Source organism: Lissotriton vulgaris, chromosome 10, assembly GCF_964263255.1.
Source record: "Lissotriton vulgaris chromosome 10, aLisVul1.2, whole genome shotgun sequence".
NCBI classification, from domain to species: domain Eukaryota; kingdom Metazoa; phylum Chordata; class Amphibia; order Caudata; family Salamandridae; genus Lissotriton; species Lissotriton vulgaris.
The window spans coordinates 920,423,252-920,446,653 of NC_141698.1; the positions used below are offsets into that span (position 1 = coordinate 920,423,252).

The 23,402-nt window shown below is 42.1% G+C and overlaps 1 protein-coding gene across 3 annotated transcripts in view; it reads right to left on the reverse strand.

The window, feature by feature from the left end:
* Nucleotides 1–1,244: 1,244 nt before the first annotated feature.
* The window catches only part of HDAC9 (histone deacetylase 9), a 2,124,307-nt gene continuing 2,102,149 nt past the window's right edge, over nt 1,245–23,402 (reverse strand). For all 3 annotated transcript variants that reach the window (XM_086941890.1, XM_086941889.1, XM_086941892.1), the window contains one exon: nt 1,245–2,067. In XM_086941890.1, the coding sequence (XP_086798016.1) occupies nt 2,065–2,067 (3 nt within the window). In that variant the 3' untranslated portion in view covers nt 1,245–2,064. The remainder of the gene's footprint in view (nt 2,068–23,402) is intronic.

Genomic DNA, 23,402 nt, shown 5'->3' on the forward strand with positions numbered 1-23,402 from the left:
TTCCAGGGTGGGAATGGAACCATCAAATATTGGTGAGTTTGTAGGGGGAGGTCATATTTTACTTGTGGGGAAATAACGTTTTCATATAACCAATTCAGACTTGCCAACCTACATAACAAAAATGTCACTGTGTGAGGAGGGAGTGGGGCTTTGGAGGGGGCACACAGTCCTCCAAATATCCCCCTCATTTCCCCTCCCCACGAAAAAAACTGAGTTGCTGAGGCTGTCGCTGACATCCTGGGGATTTTTCACACCCCTTAATGGGTATCGGCTGCTTACAGCCTCCAAAACATGACTGGAAAGATATTCTGTGCAGCGCTTTCCAGTTGTCTTTCTTACCACAGTGTAATTTTGGCCGCTCACCGATTGACCGTGTGAAGGTAGTTAAAATAGACACACGATAGCACCAGGTGAGTTGGCATGTCTGCCAAATAAACATATTTGATATCTGCTTCTTAGAGAGTGTTTATCAGAAGTGCATCTGTAATCATTAAACGATCACAGGTGTCTAGGTGTAAACTATAAAACCTTTGTGAATTCCAAAAATGAGCACATCTACAAGGGCATAAACCTCTAAGATACTGGAAGGAAAATACGGGTTTGTGTCCAAATCAGGTCTGAATATTGCAATAATTTTGCATGGGGTATTACCACAGGTGAAATTACCCCTGGTAGTTCCTGTGACCCATTCACAAGGTCACACCTGGCGGTACATGTTTTTAACATAAGGGCTTGCATTTATGAATTCCACAGGCAAATTGATAAGCTAACCCAATTTCCAAGTTAATTTACCTATTCCATAGTTGAAATCTTAAAATAGTGCGCTCATTTCACATCCCAGAATTATCAATCCCTGCCGGATAAGTAATTCTATGTGTGAAATGGTTGTATCTGAAATTCTCATCACCTTGAATGATGATTCCTTTATTCACTTTTTGCAGAATAAAGAGCTATGTTTGTAGGTCATCTATCTTGAGAAGATCCCCTATAACATGTTTCTTTCAGTCAGGTGTCCAGGGAAGGCACAGAGTAAACGGAAACAACTTGAATCATCAGAAGAAATAAAACACACCATTTTGTATTATATCATTAGAACAAAAAAAACATAAACCCACACTGTGCACTTTTGGATGTAAATAAACGACTCAAACAAACAAGCAAGTCTAAAGAATTGCGATGGGGTCCTAGGATTGTGGAAAACATGCAAACTTACTCTTGTGACATGAATTATCAAGCGAATAAAGTAAAGTTAAAGCGGAAAATTTATTTAGAGACACAGTGGTGAGAAATTTGAATTAATAGTCAATTAAAACATACATACAGTATCCCTCAAATCTCATCTCACAATTAACTCTTGTTACAGACTTCATTCACGCCTCCTTTGTCAGCCATCACTGGATGGTCATTGTCACATAAAGGTAGATATTTTGTGGCCTAAAATGTTGACATTAGCTCATAGGAAATTTAAACGACCACACTCATTCATGTCACCTAAAAAGAAGTTGAGGGAAGGACAGTATATTAAAAGACACATAGAGACATTGCTCTTCACAATCATTTCAGCTTCAGCGTTGCCATCGGCTGGCGACAGGTTCTATTTATAAATTGTCACATAAGAGTTCAGCTCCATTTGGTGGTAGATACTCAGTGGTAGTCGATGTTGGGTTCCACTAACTAGAGTTACATCGGTGCCATTGTATATATATTGTGGTCTGTTCTCTTTTCAAAAACCTACCAAGTAGTTCTGTCTTCTATCTGTAAGTCTGTGGTTGAAGGCAATAGAAAGGATGCAGAATCATGTCTGTTTTGACAGTGCACAGTTTCCTGCCAGGAACATTAAGGAGACAGGCACCTGCTTAAAACAAGTGAACCGTCTGGTAAGTGGTGAGATTTGTTCCTTCACCGATTCAATGATGATGTGGTGTAAAAGGTTGCGGCTTCAGTGGTAATAATCTATGATACACAGTAAACGTTTGCTGCAGAGTTTGCTGGGATTGTCCATTCAGGGTTCACATTCTGTGGAGGTTGTAGATTTCTGGTCCCGCACTAATGTGGATAGCCATGTCACTGAAAAAGAAAATTGATGAAATATCCATGGAAGTTGTGCCCTCAACAAATAATTTGTATCACTTTTGAACTCTGAATAGTACATTTATGTACTGATTACAAATCATTTCATTTGAACTTTACAATCAGAACATGCAAGTTGTCAATAATTGGGGATTCAAACAAGGGTTAACATATTTAACACAAAGATGAAATATTTCATAGTTTACGTTATAAGTTAGTTGAGTCATATTCGCATTCTGATGATGTACTCTCTTGGCCATGAGAGCACATAAATGTATTTGTTTATTGGCCATTATCATGCCTGGATCATACAGTATCTGCGGGAATGCAAATATGGGAGGTGTTGTAGGTGGCCCTTTTTGCAGGGTTATCCCCAAATATTTTGCCTTCTGTATTTTTTCTGACCTGTATTTGTTGTTTTTATGATTCTGGGCACTTTACCACTTCTGATCAGTACTAAAGTGCATGTGCTCTCTCTTCTAAACTTGGTAAGATCGGTCTACACCTGTTGCTCTGCCAAGCTACCAAGTGGGTGAGCAGGGGTTATCTTGTGTGTGTACCTGGATTAAAAGTGGTGAATTCTGCCTGGCTTAGGTGCATACCCTAGCCTACCAGAAACCCCATGTATAACAGGAGGTACCACAATGCCCCCTTTCCAAATGAAGTTGAATACTCTACTGAGAACAAGAGAATAACTTTCCAGAAACATTTCCCATGCAGAAAGTGAAAAACTGAATATCTAATCTGCGGAACTTGAAGGACTGTACATAGACAGGAATTTGGGTAGCACAACAATAACTTGCAAGATTATACGTGACAGCCTGGCAAAAAGATAAAGCACAGCAACACTCTTGCAAATTTGAACTTGAAGTTTAGGGACAAAAAGGAAAACAGAACTGCATTACCACTCTCGGAGATTCTATCCAAACACAGGTGTGGAATAAATAATAATAATCCTTCATTACTATCTAGGGGTTCATGGTCGGCATGTTTAAATTCTTCATTAAAATAGAACTTGGCAATGATTTGACTGTGAATGAAAACATTCTTTCATAATAAATCAAACCAATGAATGGGCATATTTACTAGCTCTGGAAATATAAGCTTATTTGATGTTTGTTGATAACTTATATTGGATCCCAGAAATAAGATGTCGCCAGTACCTCAGGAAAAACATCCAGTGACTTAAACACATCGATATCTACCTTCCTGCAAAATAGTAAACAGTTATATAACCTTACATTAATTAGGAGTAAGAACTACAATAAAACTAGCTGATATTGTGGCAGCAGTTCAATAATGAACGAATTAATACTTTTTATTGTTCAGTTAATTGAAACTTACAATTAAAAACAGAAAAAGTCAAGCACTTTGTTAGATAAAAGCACAATAAAAAATCCATCTGATTTTGGCTGATCGAACCCAGTCAGCCAATTCACATCTACGTCGATCTACATACGCTATTTAATACTGTTGCATCGAGTGCAAATAACTACTCCTGCCACCCCACTCTGTTTTAGTTTTTCTGGCGGGAAAAATGGTATGACAAGTACAAGTGCCGATGTATCGAGATGCAAACATGAGAAGAGTGGATAGGCAAAGCAAAAAAAGCCCATGATCTTTGAAGCTCACAAAGCTAAAGTGCGTAGAGCATTAGCAGGTTACAAAATGCTAGGTTAAAGTTGACAATGTTCGATCAAAGTACATAGATCGATAAAAATTGCGTCCTATTACTGCAGGTTTTGCTTAGCCAGTTTTCTTTCTGCCAATGATATAATTTCCAGGAATTTTCAGCTGAGCAGAAGGTCCTCTCCTTAAAGGAAGTTTGACGCGGCAGTCTTTGAGCCCTAAGACGCTGCTAGCTGCTCGTGACAAGACATGAAGGTCTTTTTAATTTGCTTATTTCATGCTGTTATTTTTAAAATCACGCTGCTCTTTTGAATCTTTTGACTGCTGCTGCAAATACTTTTGCCTCCCTGGCCCCGGTCCGACACGGCTTGTCCTGATTGTTCGGAGGGCTTCCGGGAGTTTTCCAGCTACTTCCGCCTCATGCTGGGGTCAGCGCTCGAGTCTTTGGCGCCACCACCATCATTGAAGGCACGCAGAACACGCACATGCAGCGGACGCGGCAGTCTTTCAGCCCTAAGACGCTGCTAGCTGCTCGTGACAAGACACAAAGGTCTTTTTAATTTGCTAATTTCATGCTGTTATTTTTAAAAATCAAGCTGCTCTTTTGAATCTTTTTACCTGCTGCTGCAAATACTTTCACCTCCCTGGCCCCCGTCTGACACGGCTTGTGCCGATTGTTCGAAGGTTCTTCCGGGAGTTTTACAGCCACTTCCGTCTCATGCTGTTGTCAGAGCTCCAGTCTTCGGCGCCACCACCATCATTAAAGGCACGCAGAACACGCACGTGCAGCGGACGCGCGCAGCAGGTGTGCCAAAGGCAAGCCCGTTTGCGCCCGTCCGCGCCTTGACCTGGTCCTGGGCCATACCTCATGACCGACAGCCCCCAGACTCAAAGAAATCCTATTCAGGCAAGGAACTTTAACAATTACGCCCACCATCCAATAGAGCATGTGCCCAGTTGGTACTTGACGTCTCGGCCAAAAAGCAGGTAAAAGCATGCCCCCGCTGTTATTTGAAGCCTTCTATAGCTCTAAATTCAGACGTCACCACCACACGATGTACTCATAACAAAAAAGGAAAAAATCGTCGTAGCAGCTCTCATCAATGGCCGCTCATTGGGCAAACACAAAGAAGACATAGCAGACCTGACCATGGTATTGATCTCCTGTTTTATTATATAAACGTGGACAGATCCGGCAATTGAACCAGATCTGGCAGTAGCCACTCCTGAAAGCTACACCACTTTGATACAGGACAGAGTAGATAAAAAAGGGGTGGGGATAATCTCTTGTAGCAATCTGATAACTAAGATATCCCATGCTCCCTCCGCAATCTGTGAAGCAATATATTTTTCCATTTCGCTGACCCCCTCCCAAATCTTTAAAGGTATTCTACTCTACTGATCTCCAGGAATCAGGACAGAATTTCTGGCCACCTTTAGTAATCTGGTGGCATCTATAGCGGTCGAACACACCTTTACCATTTTAGGTGATTTTAACTTTCATCTTGAGAACACGCATGATAAGGACACTAGTACATTACTAGCAGATTTGGAATCGGTGGGTTTATCACAGCTAGTTTCCGAAACCACTCATGTAGCTGGCCCCACACTGGATGGCCTTTTATCTAATTCTAAAAACATACTTTTAAAAGAAAAAGAAATCTTGCCTCTACCCTGGACTGATCACCATGCAATCACATTCAACATACTACTTGACAACAACTCGTCCAGTAACGTGCCCGTAAATAGGCCAGTTGTATTCAAAGCATGGAAAAACATAGACAATCAACTGTTCAAGACATACCTGTCATCAACTCAACCTGATGTCTCGTCAGATCCATACATAGCTTCAACAAACTATGCCAACTGTTTGCTCAATGCTATCAACTTGTTGGTGCCAAATAAAACTATATCCAAAAATCGGAACTCACCATCATCTCCCTGGTTCACTGAACCACTTAGGGAACAAAAGCAATTATGCAGAAATCGGGAAAGACACTGGCGTACATTTTATGCCTGCGAAGAAAAACTTTGTTACGAGGATGAACATGCTAAATACAAACTAATGACTGCTCAAGAAAAAAGCAAATACTATATAGCCCAGATTGAATCTGCTAAAAACTCATATAAACAACTTTACCAAGTAGTCGCTAAGTTATCATGTCGCGCCTCAGTGGCAGTCCTTGTTCCGTCACAATCTCTGTGCAATTCCTTAGCGGACTATTTTTATAGTAAAGTAAATAATATTTACTCTGAATTCACAGCACAAACAAATCAAACCAATCCTATATCCATTGATCCCCTAGATCATTTCTTAGCGCAGTTCGAAAAAATTACTTCGGAACAAATCGCCAACTTAATGACTACTATCAAATCTGGCTCAGTTAGTGATCCCTGTCCACCAGCTGTCCTCGCACCTGTCACTGAACTGATAGCCCCTGTACTTGCGGAGATCTGCAACGCAATGTTCTCCTCAGGGACATACCCTACCGCATAGAAGAAAACTATTCTAAAACCATTTAAAAAAAAATCTCACCTGGACCCAGATGACATCAAAAATTATAGGCCCATAGCTAGCCTGCCATTCCCGGCCAAAGTGGTTGAAAAAGTGACGAACCATCAACTCTCTAAATATATAGAAGACCATCATCTATTAGATGACACCCAATTTGGTTTTCGTAAGGGTCATGGCACATAGACTGCACTCATTTAGGCATCAGAAGATATAAGACGCATTCTGGACCATGGAGGCCCAGCAGTACTCATATTGCTGGACCTCTCTGCTGCGTTTGACAAAGCAAAAGACCTGCTGCTATCCTTTCTCACGAACCGGACCCAGGCGGTAACTTTGGGCACCTTCCACTCTGCCCAATTGACATTACCGTGCAATGTCCCGCAGGGCTCATCCCTAAGTCCGACACTTTTTAACATCTATGTGTCGGACTTAGCCAGAGTCATCAAGGCACATGGGATGGGTCTTACATTATATGCCGACGACACCCTGCTTGTGCTTGCAAGAAATAACAATGGAGAAAGGGTAGTAGCCAGCTTCCAAAAGGGCATGTTGGCCATCAGCAGTTGGATGGCCAGCAATTGTCTCAAATTGAACTACGACAAAACGGAGGTCATGATCTTTGGTCAGTTATCCCCTATCTGGTCCAGCTCCTGGTGGCCACCTGCTCTAGGCTCCCCACCGATCCCAGTCACTAAGGTCAGGAATCTAGGCGTCATATCTGACGACAGACTGACCTTTGCACCCCATGCTAATTTGGTGGTTTCGGCCTTGTTTTATAAACTTCGAATGATTAATAAGATTCTACCATTTATTTATTTGAATGCGGGAAAAACCTTGGTAGTGCATTGGTTAGGTCATCCATAGACTACTGCAATGGGCGGTTTGCCAATGCACAGAGCATGGTCACTCAAAAACTGCAAACCGTTCAGAACACGGCAGCCAGAATGTTGTCTGGAACTCCTAAGTTCAAGCCCATCTCACATGTCATCAAGAGGTACCATTGTCTGTTGGTGAGGAATCAGATAAAATTCAAGGCACTATGTATTGCCTATAAAGCCTCCCGCAAGATAGGTCCCCAGTTTCTAATAAACCGCTCAACCACCTACATCCCCAACAGGACACTACGATCTTCCAATGCCTTTCATCTTACAGTACCTCGCACCAAAACTGTCTCTTGGGGCGATAGGGGCTTTGTTGTCACTGTGGCCAAACTCTGGAACACCCTCCTGTTGGAGATCAGATCCTGTCAGTCTCTGCTAGTCTTCAGAAAGATGATTAAGACCTGGTTGTTCAATCAATAATTTGCTCATTACTTTCTGCCTGTTGTCCACAGTGCCGAGACACCCTTGGGCATTTGTACGCTCTACAAATTTCAAAAATAAATATATAATAATGAACACCAGTGAGTATCCAGAGCATTCATGGCTTACGTTTTGATATGAAGTAACATATTAACCCCTTGGCTGCTGCCGTCGGCCAACGGTCGTCGCGTGCACTACCTTGGTAGTGCTGCGAACGTCAGTTGGCTGACGCTGCCCTACCCTTTTTTCGAACGTTCAGCACTGGAGCTGAACGTTCGACGCGGCCAAGGTGTTAAAGAGATACTCAATTTTGTTTATTATAGATAGGATAATACAAAAGCTCCCAAATGAAACGAGGAATTCCATTCAAAACTTAGCACTAGAGATCTCAGGGTATTGCAGGTTCTATATGATCACAAAATCGAGGTTCCTCAATCATTCAGACACAAAGTCTGTAAACATTTCTAGCTGGTTTAAAAATGTGCTAAAGCCACGCCCAAGACGGACACCCAATTACATCTTCTACATCGCTGATCCGTGGAAAAAATGAGATGCTATTAGCACTCAACCATAGGGAACAATATACGTAGTCATAGATGTAGAGTCACTGTACTGCAGTATACTACACATTGTTTGATTAAAGACCTATAAAATGCTTAAAGACTCCAGAATCTTCTCATTTTACTCTACAGTTAAGTGCATAATATTCATAGAGTATTCATAATATAATATTCATAGAGGAATAACAAATACTTCCTACAAATGGCTACGGAAATATGAGCATTGTCCACTTCAAAGTACACACACCTATTAATGGTACAACCAGAGAGTATTCTCTCTTCACCTGCTACTGCAGACTATCAAGGTACCTAGGCTATGTGAGCAGTATCCTCTTTATTTTGACAACTAGGGAATAAGAGCCCTTGCTGTTCCACAAAAGCCAGAACTGCAGCTGCCCAGCAACTACACATCTATCTCCTCTTCAGAAAGACTATTTCACCAGTACAGCACAATGACAAACATCCAACTTCAGAACACAATACTGCACCAACAGACCAAACTGGGTATTTATACAGCAACTGCTCCCGTCCATAGAACATGGAGCATGCTACAATATTCAGGGAAGGGTTAGGATACAACTGAGTATGCTCCACAAAACCAAGTCAGATGAAAACCTGAACCATTGAATTAAAGTTTTTAACTGCGGCCGGAATTTCCCCGTGGTGTGGGGAAAATCTAAAGTGTGCACAGATCGGACAGCTCCCAGACGTCCGACACAGGCAAGGGGTTAAACTATGGATACAACCTTTGAGTTTTGGACAGGCAGATCCACAGAACAGCATGGATCAAAATGTGCAACCACTTGAAATGCAAAGTAAAAGAGGCCCAAGATTGGAATGGATGTTTCTCAGGTAAAATTAGAAACAGACCAGGACAGAAACATTTGACAATATGAATGAAAGCACTGGTTAAATACTGAGAAAGGTAGCTTGAACAGTAATTGCAGCTTGCCAATTTAGCGTCTCAACTGTTAAACCTCCCTTGCCTTCGAAGTAACGGAGGCTGCAGCACCTGGTCTTCAGATTGGTCGCTCTCAGAAAATTACTCAATATCTGTCTGACTTTCATCCAAAAGGGACCTGTGGAGGCATGTTGCTCTAACAAAATGGTGCACAATGCAATAGAACAGGAACAGCAGTAGCCAGCAGCAGCTTACACTCTGGCCCACATGCATCATTGTTACATTTTGCACTTCCTAATTTGCGAAAAAATAAGGAATCGCAAATTAAGAAGTGCAAAATGCTATGCATCATTGTTTTCGGTATTCATTTGGGATTCGGTAAAAATCGCAATTTTTACCGAATCCCAAATGAATACCGAATTCTTAAGTGCATTTTCGCAATTCCTATTGCTTCCTATGGGCCAGGCCCATAGGAGTCAATGGGAAGGCATCAGCAAATTGCGAGTGGCACTTTGAAAATTTCATGGGTGCAGGGGGGGGTCCAAAGGACCCCCCCATGCACCCCTGAAATGTATTTTTCGCATCATGTTTCACACACACATGTCCTAAGGACATGTGTGTGTGAAACATGAATGTAGAAAAAAAAACATTTGCAGCATTTTAAACACTTTTTCCAAATTTACCGAGTGGTTCAACCACTCGGTAAATTTGGCACCCTAATTGCGACTTTGCACTTGTGAAAGTAATGATGCATTGCTTTTAAGAAATCGCACATCTGCGACTTCTTAAAAGCACCCGCAATTTTAGAACTCGCAACAATGTTACGAATTCTAAAATTGCTTCATGCATCCCAAAAAGCACTTTTGCATTCGCAAACGGCCGATTTTAAGTAATCGCACCGTTTGCAACTACAAAAATGCTTGATGCATGTGGGCCTCTGTTCCTTTGCTCTTAGGAAGTCATGTTTGCCTGAAATTATGCAAAATTATGCAAACTGGCATAATCATGGAAGTTTTGTTAATTTCTCATCACAAGAGTAATGCAAAATTACCAAAATTACTCTTCTGGAATAAAACTTGTGCCCAGTCCCAGTTTAGAGGGCTATTATTAGATTTAGAAAATAACAGTGCTATTTACAAATGTTTTAATAAAAACAATGCTTGGACACAGTTGGTGGTCATTCACCTATTCCTAACTGAATATTGTGACATTGTAGGGGTGGCCAACCATGCCAAAAACATAGTACATTGTGAAACCTTTTCAATTTTTAATGACACTTTATTAATTTGTAGCCCTGCATTCCAAGGCACCTGAAACTTGATGCTTTAAGCATGATCACCACTGCATGCCTACACTATTTGCCTGACTACATTAAAGTGGTGCTGCTGTTGTGTGGACATAGGCTGGAAAGTGTCCACATAGCAAATACCTCACTTCAAGTCAGTCCTGACCATTTTACAGACATATCCTTGTGTTCTGGGACTTGAAAATTGTTAACCTTTTTAGTATGTGCTCAAGAATCCCAGCAGTAAAGTGCAGTTGGGTAAAAAGCTAGGAGTGTCTGAAGGTATCACACATAACAATGGGGCACCTTGCAGCTTTGAATTTTGTTGCTCTGTGGAAAGACTTGGGTCATGTTTCTTTTTGCAGGTATCTGTGACTACACCTTGGGTTAAACATTTAAAGCCTGGTTTGATCTGCAGTTGACCTGCTTCCAATATTGACTTGTTAGAAAAGGGAGCTGAGGTATCAAAGGGTTCTACTCATTCCATGTCTGTGGGTAAATGTGATGGTACATATTGGCCAAGACTCTTATGAGCAGCCATTTCACCAATTAGTGAAAGAATTAAACACAACCAAAAGATCAAATAGAAGTGTAATATTTCAGATTCTCTACAATGTACAAAATAATTAGATCAAGCCTAAAACATGCTTCTAAACCCGACAAAGTTAACTAAAACAACCAAAACTGGAGTACACAAAGGAAGATGAAACAATATTTTTGGACAGCTCTAAAAAACAAATCTCAAGAATAAGAATCGTAGTGGAGTCTTTCTTGTTTCTACCCTGTATAACAAAGTGGCATTGACTTGTCCCCATCAGGAAGAAATACAAATAATGTATTCTTGCTTTTCTTTCATTAAATGGCATTTTAGTTTGTGTTTTATCATTGTTCATATAAATACACTAATGAGGGCGGTTTCCCTTTCAGTGTGATTTTATCAGTTATTATAGGCTTAAACCTAAAACTGGATAGCCTACCTATTTCCCACTCTGCTAGCCATACATACATATAGGTCTGCTTGATAACCAATCCCATCCCAGTCCCAGTGGGATTCAATAATCAATCTTTGGATATGTGATTGACTGCACAACAATCCTAAAGGCCTTCCAGAAGCAATGGGATGTCACGCAGCCAAATACAACTCCGGCATGCTGGCTTCTGAGGAGCTCCAATAGGCTAGGTGGCCAGTGCAGATGCATTGTAACAAGAATTGCAGATATACCAGCAGGATAAGTAACTGATGCCAGCTTCATCATTCCGAACTTCACTAGGCACTGCGCAACATGTGACTCCGCCCTTTCACCTCGCACAAGCTATGGACTGGAATGTTACTGACTGCTTCATCCCTGCCGACCTCCATGACAAAATGGCAACAAATGAGCTATCTGCTTCTCTCAGCTTACCCTTTCATCAACATGAGATAGTCATTTGATCAGCTCTGACCTGGACTTAACTAATTTTCAGAGACACAATCTAGACATCCACACACACTGCCACTTCCATAGCGGCATCTCATAAGTGGCATGTCACTTACTCTATTGCTAACTGTCACCCCAGTCATAGACATGCCTGGCACCAGACATTATTAGAGGTGAATGCAGCAACTATCTGACTCTGAGAAAACCAGCCTTTTGGAAAGAAACCCCAAATTGGATGAAGCTTTCATTTCTTTCTCATCCCACACATCCAAAAATGCTCCTGTGTATTCTAAACAAAGCAGTTCATTGGAAAGTCAAGATATCAACAAGTTTGCAAATTGTATTTGAAAACAGAGATAATGCTTCAGACAATAATGTTTATTTCAGAGTCTAGCATCTATGAATTTGTGTACTGGCTCTTGTGAACGATTGGTATCGGAGATGAAAGGGGAAAACAAATCTTCATATTGTAAGCTAAACAAAGCCTGACTTGCTGGAATTTACCAAAATAAATCACAGGGATAAAGAGAATCATGGTAAGACATTTAGGAGTATAAATGCACGACATCTTACATGAGATGCTTGTAAAAGTCTCAGTCACAGGCTGTCACAGTTGATCTTTTTGGTCATTTAGTCATGAAAGATTGCATATCTATACTTTAAATATATTGCATAAGGTATAAGTTTTTGTTATCTTTTTCGCTGTATTTGCATTATAGTACACTTGATTAACATGTTAAATCAAGCCTGCGCTAAGACAAACCAAAAATAGTTCCTAATCCACAGTTAGTCCACTTTCAGCCCCCGTCATGTCGGTTCCTTTCAATGTTGTAAAAGTTTAATGAATGGGTCTGTCAAACATAACAACCCTCCACCAAATTTAGCAGTGTTATGTGTTAGCTACTAATGGCCCATGCTACATCAGGCCATCGGAGGAGTATGCTTGCAATGTTGATATGCTTACGGTATACCTTTATCTAAATAGGGTGGATGGAACGGGAGTTTGGTGGAAAGGCTACTCTGTTATCGTACTGACGAAGTACCCAGTCACCTGATCTTGTTTCTACCAATCATGTTCCTCCTGACAAAATATGTTCATCATTTAATTTTTTTTTTTACTGATTTTGATGTCTCTGAAGATGTATAAGCTACTGCTTTTGCACGTAATGGTAACAGACATCACATTTAGGGTATTGTAGAATAACTTGGTTAGTTGCAATAATATATAACCAGTTATCATTAGTACAATCAGTTGGAAAAATATAATAATGGTGTGTAACCCGGTAAGGAACACTTTTGATTTCAGTTTGTGAATGGTAATTGAACACTATTGACTATTTGGTGATTACTAAAGGTAAACATACAGGTTGGTGGCAAATTTCTCTCTGCTGCATTACTCTAATAGTAACATTTCTATTAATGATTAGTTCATCACTATTGCAGTTTCTCCACTGCCATAACAACTCCAATTACAGGAAAAGGCATTTCCTTAGAAATGGAGGTGAATTTCTCCTTAGATAGGGTAAGCTTTAAGTTGGATTTTAAAAGATCCCAAGTCAGAATTATCTGGTGTTTTCTCGGTTTAGTTGGATAAACACTCATGTCACTACAAACTCATTTTTAGTTTTTAGATCCTTATGATACTTCATGACATTCAAAGATAATTTCGGGCCGGTGCCATTTTGTTATTCACTGGTGGTACGTTTTACACCTTTCGTGGAATTTGCCTAGTTAATGGAAAGTACACAAGTAACATATTCAAATTGTGAATAAGCAACAATTAGCACTGGCAACATTTACCTTCAATGGCAATTCAATACATAAAGCAACAAGATGTATTGGTATTGTCAATATTACCATCTCATAGTGGGGTATATTTACAAAAAAAGTCGGAGAGCAGTGTTACGCCAAATTTGGCAACACCGCACTCTGACTTTTTTCAAATGCAGAAATGCAACGTATTCACAAGAACACAGTGCACCCCTGTGTTTTCCCTAGTGCTAGTGCTAAAAATGCTACCAAATCTCAGCACAGACAACCCTGCCGCTATGTTGCAAGGGGACGTGTGCTGCACGTGGCGATTGTTTATGAGCAGGAAGGAACACTTTCCTGGACATAAACAATCAATAATTGTGATTTGCTCTTTCTATGTGTGCTGCAGCACACATAGAGAAAGCCAAAAGGGAAGAAAAACGAATAATTTCTCCTTGTATCGCCATTTTAAGAGCAGGTATTCCCTGGTCTTAGTTGGTGGCGCTGCCCCAGCCTTGTGAATCTGGAGAAGCGTTAAAAAGCAATGGGTCTTTTGGTGGAACACCCACTGCAACACCCATTGCACGGCTCTTTGCCACAGAGGACTGCAACGGAAAGGACATACTTACAAGGTGCTGTTAATGCACATTGAGTGGCTTAGTGCCACCTTTTAAATATGGGAAATGCTGCTATCCCACTGGAGCATCATAAAAAGTGACGCTCCAGTGGCATAAAGGGCATTCACAACTACATAATTAAAGATTATTTGCTTTTTTTTTTTACAGAAAATATTTTACTTGCTGTTTTCAACATTTCCATGTTTGAAAGACATATGCCACATGTTAGCTGCACCAAAATTAACATTAGTGGGGGCTCGAGTGCACAGAGCTGCAAATGGCCGCACCCTAGTGAGGCTCTGTCGGCCATGGAAATAACTATTTTAATATCCATACATTAGAGCACACATGAATGAATGAATGAATCAGCATTTCTAGAGCGCATGGCTACCCGGAGGCATCCCAAGGCTGGCAGCAGTCCAATCAATAGCTCTGTGCAGTTTTTAGGGGAACAAGAAGATTTTTATGAGTTTTTGAAAGGCCAGATAGTTGGTCTCAAGACGAATATGGAGGGGGAGACCGTTCCACAACCTGGTGACATTATAGGAGAAGAGACACCCTCCACTTCGTGATGTTTTGATTTTAGGGACTGCAGCCAGATGTTTACTGTCCGACTAGAGGCCCTATTAGGACTATAGGGCAAAATGATGGAACGAATACTAGGCGGTTCCTTAGTGTGCCATGCACAGAGCTGTAAACTGGATTCTCTCCTGAATGGGAAGCCAATGGAGGGTGGCAATGGCGGGCTTTGCTAATGCTGGAGATGCTCAGGAGCAGGCGCGCTGCGCTGTTTTGCATAGTCTGCATTTTTTTTGGTGGTGAAGGAAGCGGTCCCTAGGTAAAGGGCATTGGCATAATCAAGGGCAGGCAATTGCAGCCTTGGTGTGGTGTGAAAATGAAGGCTTTGAATGAGGGTGGACATGGTGGGGAATGCCCTGCAGGGTGGCTCTGCAACGCTTCCGCGATATAGGCCCAGGTCACTCCTCTGGTTCACCCTGCCTCGGAGGGCTGCAGCTGAGAGGTGGGGAGGCCCAGATGATCTGACCTTGGGAACTGCTTCTAATGGTGGACACTGCAAGAATGAGTCAGGAAGATGACCTCTTCCTTTGGAGAAAATAGCTTGAACCTACAGCTCCCCAGTGAGTGAGTGTGCTGGTGGTAGTTGTGCCCTTGGTCTGTTGACTAGGCTTCACCAAAGGGCAGAAAGCAGTAGACTGAGGCATAGGGCACCCAGGCATCGACATTGCATTGACGAAGGATAGGGGCATTCACAGCTCTGCGCCTGCAGCAAGAGAGATCTGGCTCAAGGGATAACTGACAAGGGACCAGATTGTTTGCCTGGAAGTGGGAGGCACTGTGGTGCAGAACTGGAGTGAGTCTGCTTGTGCCCCTTATTCTTTATCAGCCTGTTGATGAGGTGAGGTGGGTCCAACACCAGCCTAAGGCGAAAAACCTACGCTATCCAAGGCCCACCTGACTCAAGCACTTATGTCTTGAATTGTGTTGCAGAAAGATTTCACTGTGTATCACGAGCTGTAGTGAGAAATCTCTTCCCACATAGTAAGCAGCCATCCTATGCATGTTAATCCCTTTCGATGCTCATGACGGAACGGTTCTGTCATGAGCATCGGTCGAGCTGTGCTCATGACGGAACCGTTCCGTCATGACCACACCCATTTTCATTAGGGCCCAGCACCGGCGGTAAATCTGCACCGCACGGATGAGGTTAATAAACATGAGGTCATAAGAAAAAAGTAGCAATCGACAAGTTGTTTTGGAGCAGACAACTGTGCAAAGCTGCACCTGAGCCCATGACTCCTATTCAACTTGGGCAGAACATGACAGGGATTATTGATTTACATAACATGGGTAAACAAAACCTCAAGCAGCCCAAGGTGGCCTTCAAAAACAGATGCTTTTCTAGGCCTACCGGGCACAGTACCCCCATGAAGGGAACATGCTCCCAGTCCATTCAAGACCTCATGGAGGCTCCTCCGCTAAGGCAGAATAGCATCACCCCACTGCTCGTTGAGCAGTGGAAAATAAAAATAAAATGATAACAAGAAATTATTATCACTTTATTTTCCTTTGCAAATCTGGGCGGGGCTGGCTCGCTGCAGACGGAGCAGGAATGGTTTGCACTCCCTCCCTACATGCGCATGATGCTTTGACCGGCCCTCTAGCGCTGGCCAAACAGACATGCATAGTTGGCATGTTCTAAATTGGGCTGTGTTGCACAGCCCCGTGGAGAACATGCCCAGCCTCCCCCGGCACTTGACCACTCAGACCAATCATGAGGCTGCTCCTGCAGCGTCGTGATTGTCTGGCAGAGTCCTGAATCCTGGGTGCCTCCGGTGCAGGCTGCAGGCAGCAGCCAGGAAGAAGACAAGATGACAGAGGAGAGGTGTGTGCGGGAGGTGGTGGCAAAGCAGGGACTTTTTTTCCCACACCTTACTGGCCACAATTTGTTCAGACTCTGAACCATCACCATAGGCATAGTATTGGAGGCATCATATTCATAGGCATGAGGAGTAGAGATTGCAATGTGAAAAGGTGTCTGCTTTAGGTCTAACCACTCAGGACATGGAGGGAAGGTATATCATTCTTTAAATCCCCTTAATGGGAAAGATTTTTTTCACCATATATGAACAAATGTTGGCAGCTCAGTCCACAAGCAGTTACCTGAAGGGATGTGACAACAATGTATTTATAGATCTATATTTAGATACATGCCACCCTCACCCCATAGTTGTAAGCAATCATGACTGATTATGTTATTGTCGATATTTCCCTTATTAGAGATAGTGGGCAATAAAGGGCACATGGATCACTACTGCACACACCTCCTGGTCCAGGATTGACTACGTGTTTGTCACTTGAGATGTCGGTGATTGACATGCCCCTCTCTCACTAAAGATATCCATATCAGGATCTCAGCAAAATACTTTCAGCTGACATCAATTTATTCCTCTGCACAATAGAACTTGGCTGGCTGGTGCATGGCTTTTGCCAGTTCCAAGACATGCCACTCTCCACAAAAGAGATCATCCAGAGTATATCCTCACTGCTTAGTCAGCATGCCCCTTGAGCTGATGGTCTATTGGCCCAGTTCTACAAATATGCCCAGATTCTGACTGACGGATATATGATCCAGGATTGACCACACCCCATTTGACCTATATTTATATGTTCGACTCTACAAAACATGCAGAGCCATAAATGACTTGTTCCCTACTCTCTATCAAGGTTCGTCATGTTGGCAACACCGATAAACTCAGCCTCCGCCAGAAAACTGGTATCCTAGGTACGCATGGCTATGCAGAAAAAAGATCCAATGTGCCTCCCTCCGGCTAAGGCAAAATGCCTAACCTACATGGATGCACTTTTTACTGATGAACAGTGGGAAGTTGAGTTGCTCTGTCTCACTACAACCTGAAAGTAATGCAAGTAAAAATCCAACACAGGATATGCTGTACTCCTAAATCATTATATAGATAGGGCCTTAGAGATAACACCCACTGCACTAGATGCAGCTTGGTTCCTGCATTTGACATGGCACTGCCCGGTGGTTGCCGCCTTCTGGGCAAAGATACTATAAACCATCACTCAAATAATGGCGTTTATGGTCCTGACAGCTCAGCTTGTAACCTTAATGGGCTACAGGAAAGATATTGCCTCCTAGAGTGAGGACATACACAGCCTTGACACTACTTCTTGCAAAGTGGAGAGTTCCCATACACTGGTGCCACAGCTCACCTTAAAAAATTAAAGCCTGGCTGTGGGATATAACATTTCATAATCAACAATTAGATACTAAATGGGAATTGGCGCCTATCCAATCTGGGGCGAGGATATATGGGAATCCCAAAAAGAGTACCTCCTACAACATGCTGAGGAACAGTCTGCGACCACAGATGCTCAAGCAACTACAATTGTTTAAAATAGCTGAAGGATATCCATATAGAGTTGTTGAACCACCCCAAACACATTTCAGTTACTTATGAACACGCTGCTGTAATTTAAACTAATCTGAAATGCTTTATATCTCCATGTACTGAATAAAAGCAGGGCTTATGTCAGCTAAATGATAGAGGGATGGGGCATATGCTTTGATTTGTCCAGATGATGGTAGGTCAGATGTGGATTATTGAAACGTTGTATGGTTGCATTTTTTTGAAACTTTAATATAACTTTTTAAAAATAAATAAATATTAGTATAAAAATACAAGACAGGTGAGGTGTAATATGTTCCTAAGTTACCATATTCTGGCTTTGATGATATTTTCAAACAAGCCTGACTTCTTCCTCATGGTTTATGATTTCACCAAAATCCCTCAATGGCTACGAAGAGCCATATTGCACAGTTATCTGTAACTTACGCTCTGTTTAGTTAATATTTTCTGGACCTTGTTTATTCCCAAGATGGTGATCTGCATAATTTTAACTGGAAAGCTTAAAAGATGGTTATGCAAATGAACTTCCAAATTAATTTACGTAGTAATTGGTTTGTAAAGCACTGTTTTATGACAAGGTGCTTTTTCTTTGCTAAGCAGGTTTAAGGCGCATATTGGCTTCCAGGGTCCCAAATTGCACATCAACATTGCATCCAATAACACAAAAAATGTACTGTCCTCAGCCAATGCTTATGCCTATGCCTGTGCTGAGGAGAGTGCATTAGTGAAAGACAGGGCAGTGGTTTGGAACTGCACCTCCGTCTTTCACATGGAGGCAAACTGACTGATTCAAGATGGGACAAGAATCTCCCTCAAAGGCGGGTGGTGTGTGGTACTGCACCCACCTGCAAGGGAACGCTTATGGGCTCCCGGCGACCTCACAACTCCCTTCTGAGGTGGGAAGCACTGACTGTGTGGCTCCTTCTATGTTGCACACAATCAGTGCATCTACTTACAGCTTTTTTTCCAAGATTTCCATGGGCTCCGAGCAGAAGTTTGGGCACCAGCAACCATTCTTTCACAAATGAAGCACTGGCTGCACTGCTACTTGCTTGCATCCTTTTCTGCTCACAAATTATGGGCCTCATTACAATGCCGGTTGGACTGGCTTCCCCAGTCCTGCGGAGGTGGTCAGACTGCCGCAGTCTCGTTGGAAGCAATCTGTCCGACAGCTGGATTACAATGCATGCATTGTGTACATCAACCGAGCGCTGAAAGACCGCCGACTCCGACAGTCTTTCTCTGACCACTGAGATGACAGTCGGAGAAAAACTAACATCCATAGGGCAGTACAGGTATTCGAACGACCTAACCATGGCGATCCGACTGGCTACCTTGAGTCGTTGGAAACTAAGGATTTGGGGTGCATAGTCACCAAAATTCGCTTCTCTTCCGCAGTCTCCCCTCGTGAGTCCCTTCCTCTAGGTCCATCTTACATCTGGGCAGCTGAACCACAATGACTTCGATCCTATGGGCGCCGTAATGCAGGTAAGTCCTTCTGCAGTATCTATCCCCCATTGAGTGGAGTGTGCACATTCCACCATACTCCAGCAATGGGGTACAAGGTGCACAATGCATATCCCCACATATGCCATGCATTTGTGAACAATTCACATGCTTAATCTGAGCTTGTACACATTTGCAGCAACATATTAGGGGATAAGTGCTCCGTTGTAGGAGTATGTGCTTTGTTGTAGCTGCGATCACCGCAGTATTAGGATTTTAGCAGTGTTTGCATCGTAATACGGCAGGGAGAGCATTCCTAGTGGTTTGAAAGAGCTCACAATTAGATCGGTCAGACGGTCGGTCCCACCAGCGTCATAATGACACCCTATGTGTCCAATGCTTTACCCCAATTCCATTTCTATGATGAACAAAACTAAGCCAACATAAAATTTTCTTTCCAATCAAATTACACATTTTTAATGCTTTGTTTTCGCATGTGTTTGGTTTTTTCCTAGCATTAAGCATACTTCTCTTGCTTTATTCATAATTAGCTCATAATGAAGAAGTCTTGACAGGTGAATCTGTTACCATTATTTGTGATTCCCTCAGTACTCCATCTCTTTCATTTTTGTACAGCTTGACCTATGCAGGTTAAAACAGAACCACGATGATGATGATGTTTCATGCAGATACTACAAATATTGGTTTATTAATTACTGTGTACCTTAGTAAGAGAATAAGACAGTAATTTCTGGACCACATGTAGACAACCTAATGTAACATACTCTGCACCTCTCACCTACAAGTAGTTGGTGGCATCAAGCAAAAATTGATTCAAAAATTCCTAAAACACTTTAAAGGTGTTAATGCTGAAGAAAAACATTTCTGAACCACTTGAAATGTGTGATCTTTAGACAATATGTACCTGACTTACAAGTTAATGGCTGGTTGGAAAAGTCATTAATCGGCTCTTATCGAATTACCTCAATATCTGTTGCAGATTTCCAAAATTGGGGATTCCCAAAGAGTCACACGACTGCTCCTCTAAATCTAGGTTACTAGTAGCACTTGAATGCACAAAACTTCTACATGTAGACTTTTAATCAAGTGGAAAATACTGCTTGAGTAAATGGTGAGAAAGTACGCGCAAAGGCAAATTGTTATTTCATCACAAGAAAAATATTTTGCTGGTGTAAACACCTTCTTCAAAGCTAGAAAAATAGAGGTGTTCCCTCTCCTTTCTGTCCCTTGGTGCACGTGTTCCAACCTTTACTGAAGCAGATCTACTTGCATGTCAAGGATAGGAAAGTTCCTGCAATACATTTAAGCCTGAAACACATACAATCCTGTCCAAAGCCTAAGCATTGGAATTTATGTAGTCTACTTTACTGGTGGATTTTCAGTTTATGTGAGTAAAATTTCACCCAAGCCTCTCCTGTCATTTACCTAGAGCCTTCGCATTCAAACAGAATAAACACTTTGTTATCGTGTGACATTTATTACTCTTTCACCTTTATTATGATATACGAAACTTTCAGCAAATTCTGTTATGATCATTTTTTGGGTAAAAATGTAGAATGCTATACAAAATACCATTGCTTTCTATGTTCTCAAAGTCAAACTTCGCAGTATAGAGTCTAGTACACGTCTACGTAGAGTTTATTCAAAGCCAGAATACATTTTCCGACTGGGGACTTGATTCACAAACATTTAGCTATGATTTGCTGCAGACCTGTGCATGCATTAGTTTCAGGTTGAATAGTCATGGCTCACTCCTAAAATCCAGTAATAAGCCAGGAGTATCACAACTGTCACAACTATTCACAGAAAAATCTTTGTATATTGGGCCCTCTGAATTTCGGAACAATTACTCCACCATTGACCCGGAGAACTGTCTCATTAATGCAAGCAAGACACTCTCTGAACATCCCTTACCAGGTTTCTAGGAGTCAGAATGGCATATTAATGTAATGAAGTGTTGTCTGATCGAGAGTTATAGGTGTCGATAGACTACTGATGGTATGGAAAACAAACATTGACAACGCAAATAGTACTGGGTTAAACCGGTTGACCGCGGCGCGAATTCCGCTGCGGTGCAGGTGAATTAATGAGTGGGCGTGTTTCAGACAGCCCCCGGCCGTCCTCCGCATACGCCCACTGTGACGTCAGATGGCTGGGGGCCATACGACGCACCGAACGGGTTAAAGTGCTAACACATGCAGCATAAGCACATTAAAACCAGACAATAAATACAAGTCGGATTGTACTAAAGGCTCCGATGTTTTCAACACAGTCCTTTTCAGGTCTCAGCTCTAGACAGCACATGCGCTATCTCGAAGAGACTCATGTATATACTTTGTGGGCTTTAGCCCACCCATAGGCTTCCCATGTGCCAGCTCCATCGTTGCTCTCCTATTCTTTCTCCCCATTTGTCCATGGCATGCCTGCATGATCATCCTGTGTTTTTTCCTCCCAGAGACCAATTACTACTATTCATCCCCTGCTTGAAATGTTTTCGGAACTCTTTTTTTCTTTTTTGAAGAGCACTTCACACAACCGGTAAGTTTTCAAAGGCTCTGACCTCCATTTAACAGGCCTGTAAATCAGTTTATCTCCTCACATTTGTGGTGCATTCAAAGACCAAGAGCAAATGTCAGATGCTGTTTTCTGAGGGCAAATTTTGCTTCTCTAACTTAAAAGTGATTGCTTAAACGTTAGTGTCAACGGCCACCCGCAATCTCCTCCCACCTTCCTTCTCATCTAAACTCATCACCGTTTTCTTGTAGTACTTTGTAACTGGGCAATTTCAGTTTTTGCGCATTAGAGAGCATAGGGTCAGAATTGCTAACTTGAGACCCAAACTTGAGCACTTTTTAATAGCGGATCACAAACTTTATTTTCTTTTGATTTGAGGCATCATTATTATTTAATTAACCTCACCCCACCACACTGCTACAAGTGTTTCTTTTATGGATCTGTGCAGAGGTGCATGGTGCGTACCGAAATACAGAACTGGGGACTTGGTGAGGAGGCTAATCCTGCTGTGTTTAGCCCATAATCTGTTCACTCATAGCAGAGATATGCACCTAATGCTGTTCCATCAATTAGATGAAATATTAAGTGGTTTGGGTTCGTTTTTCGGTTTCGTTTCAAAAGCACAACCTTAGCAATGGCACAGAGAGAAGCCGCCCTGCATACAAATACGCCCCTCATCCCACCAAGGCTCTCTGTCCTAACAGCAAACAGCACATTTTCTTCCTCTCCAACTAAGTGACATGATGCCTCCAGTCATTGCTTGCACCCCCTCCCCTCTTCCTTAGTTGTCTACCTCTCCTCCATCCCCCTCCCACCTCCTCTTGTTGTTCTCTCCAGGCAGCTTCCTTGTCTCTCCCACACCTAGATGTTATCTTGCATATGCTTCTGTGCACATGGTTCTGCCATTTTATACAGCATGCAGTGCTTGTTTTTTATTTTTAACAAGATTCACACAGCAGAACTGAGGGCAGTTGTGTTGATGATGTTGCCGATAAGCTATCTCTGTGGGGGATCAGGTAGAGGCAGGCTGTGTGCCCAAGAACCAAGGCCACGATGTATAATGCTGTAATGATTTATGACCCAGAATGAGAAACAAGCTAACCTCTGCTTACTTTATCAAACAACCTGTGAGACAATGCTTCTTAATATTTATTAATTCATTGGGACTTTTTGATTTATGAAAACCCACTTTCTTAATTTTTATAAAAAAAGACAACCATCACGGGACGGTAAATTTATCGATCATTTGAATGCTTCAGCTAAAGTGTCATTCAGGGAGTCCCCTGTGGTGTGAAGCTGAAGCAGGGCATTCATCTACACAAGCCTTCCTGTCAGGGTGCCTGCTTGCCTGAAAGAAATGCAAATGTACCCAACGAGTTCATCTGCAAATGTAAACGGTAATCTGCAAACGTAAGGGATG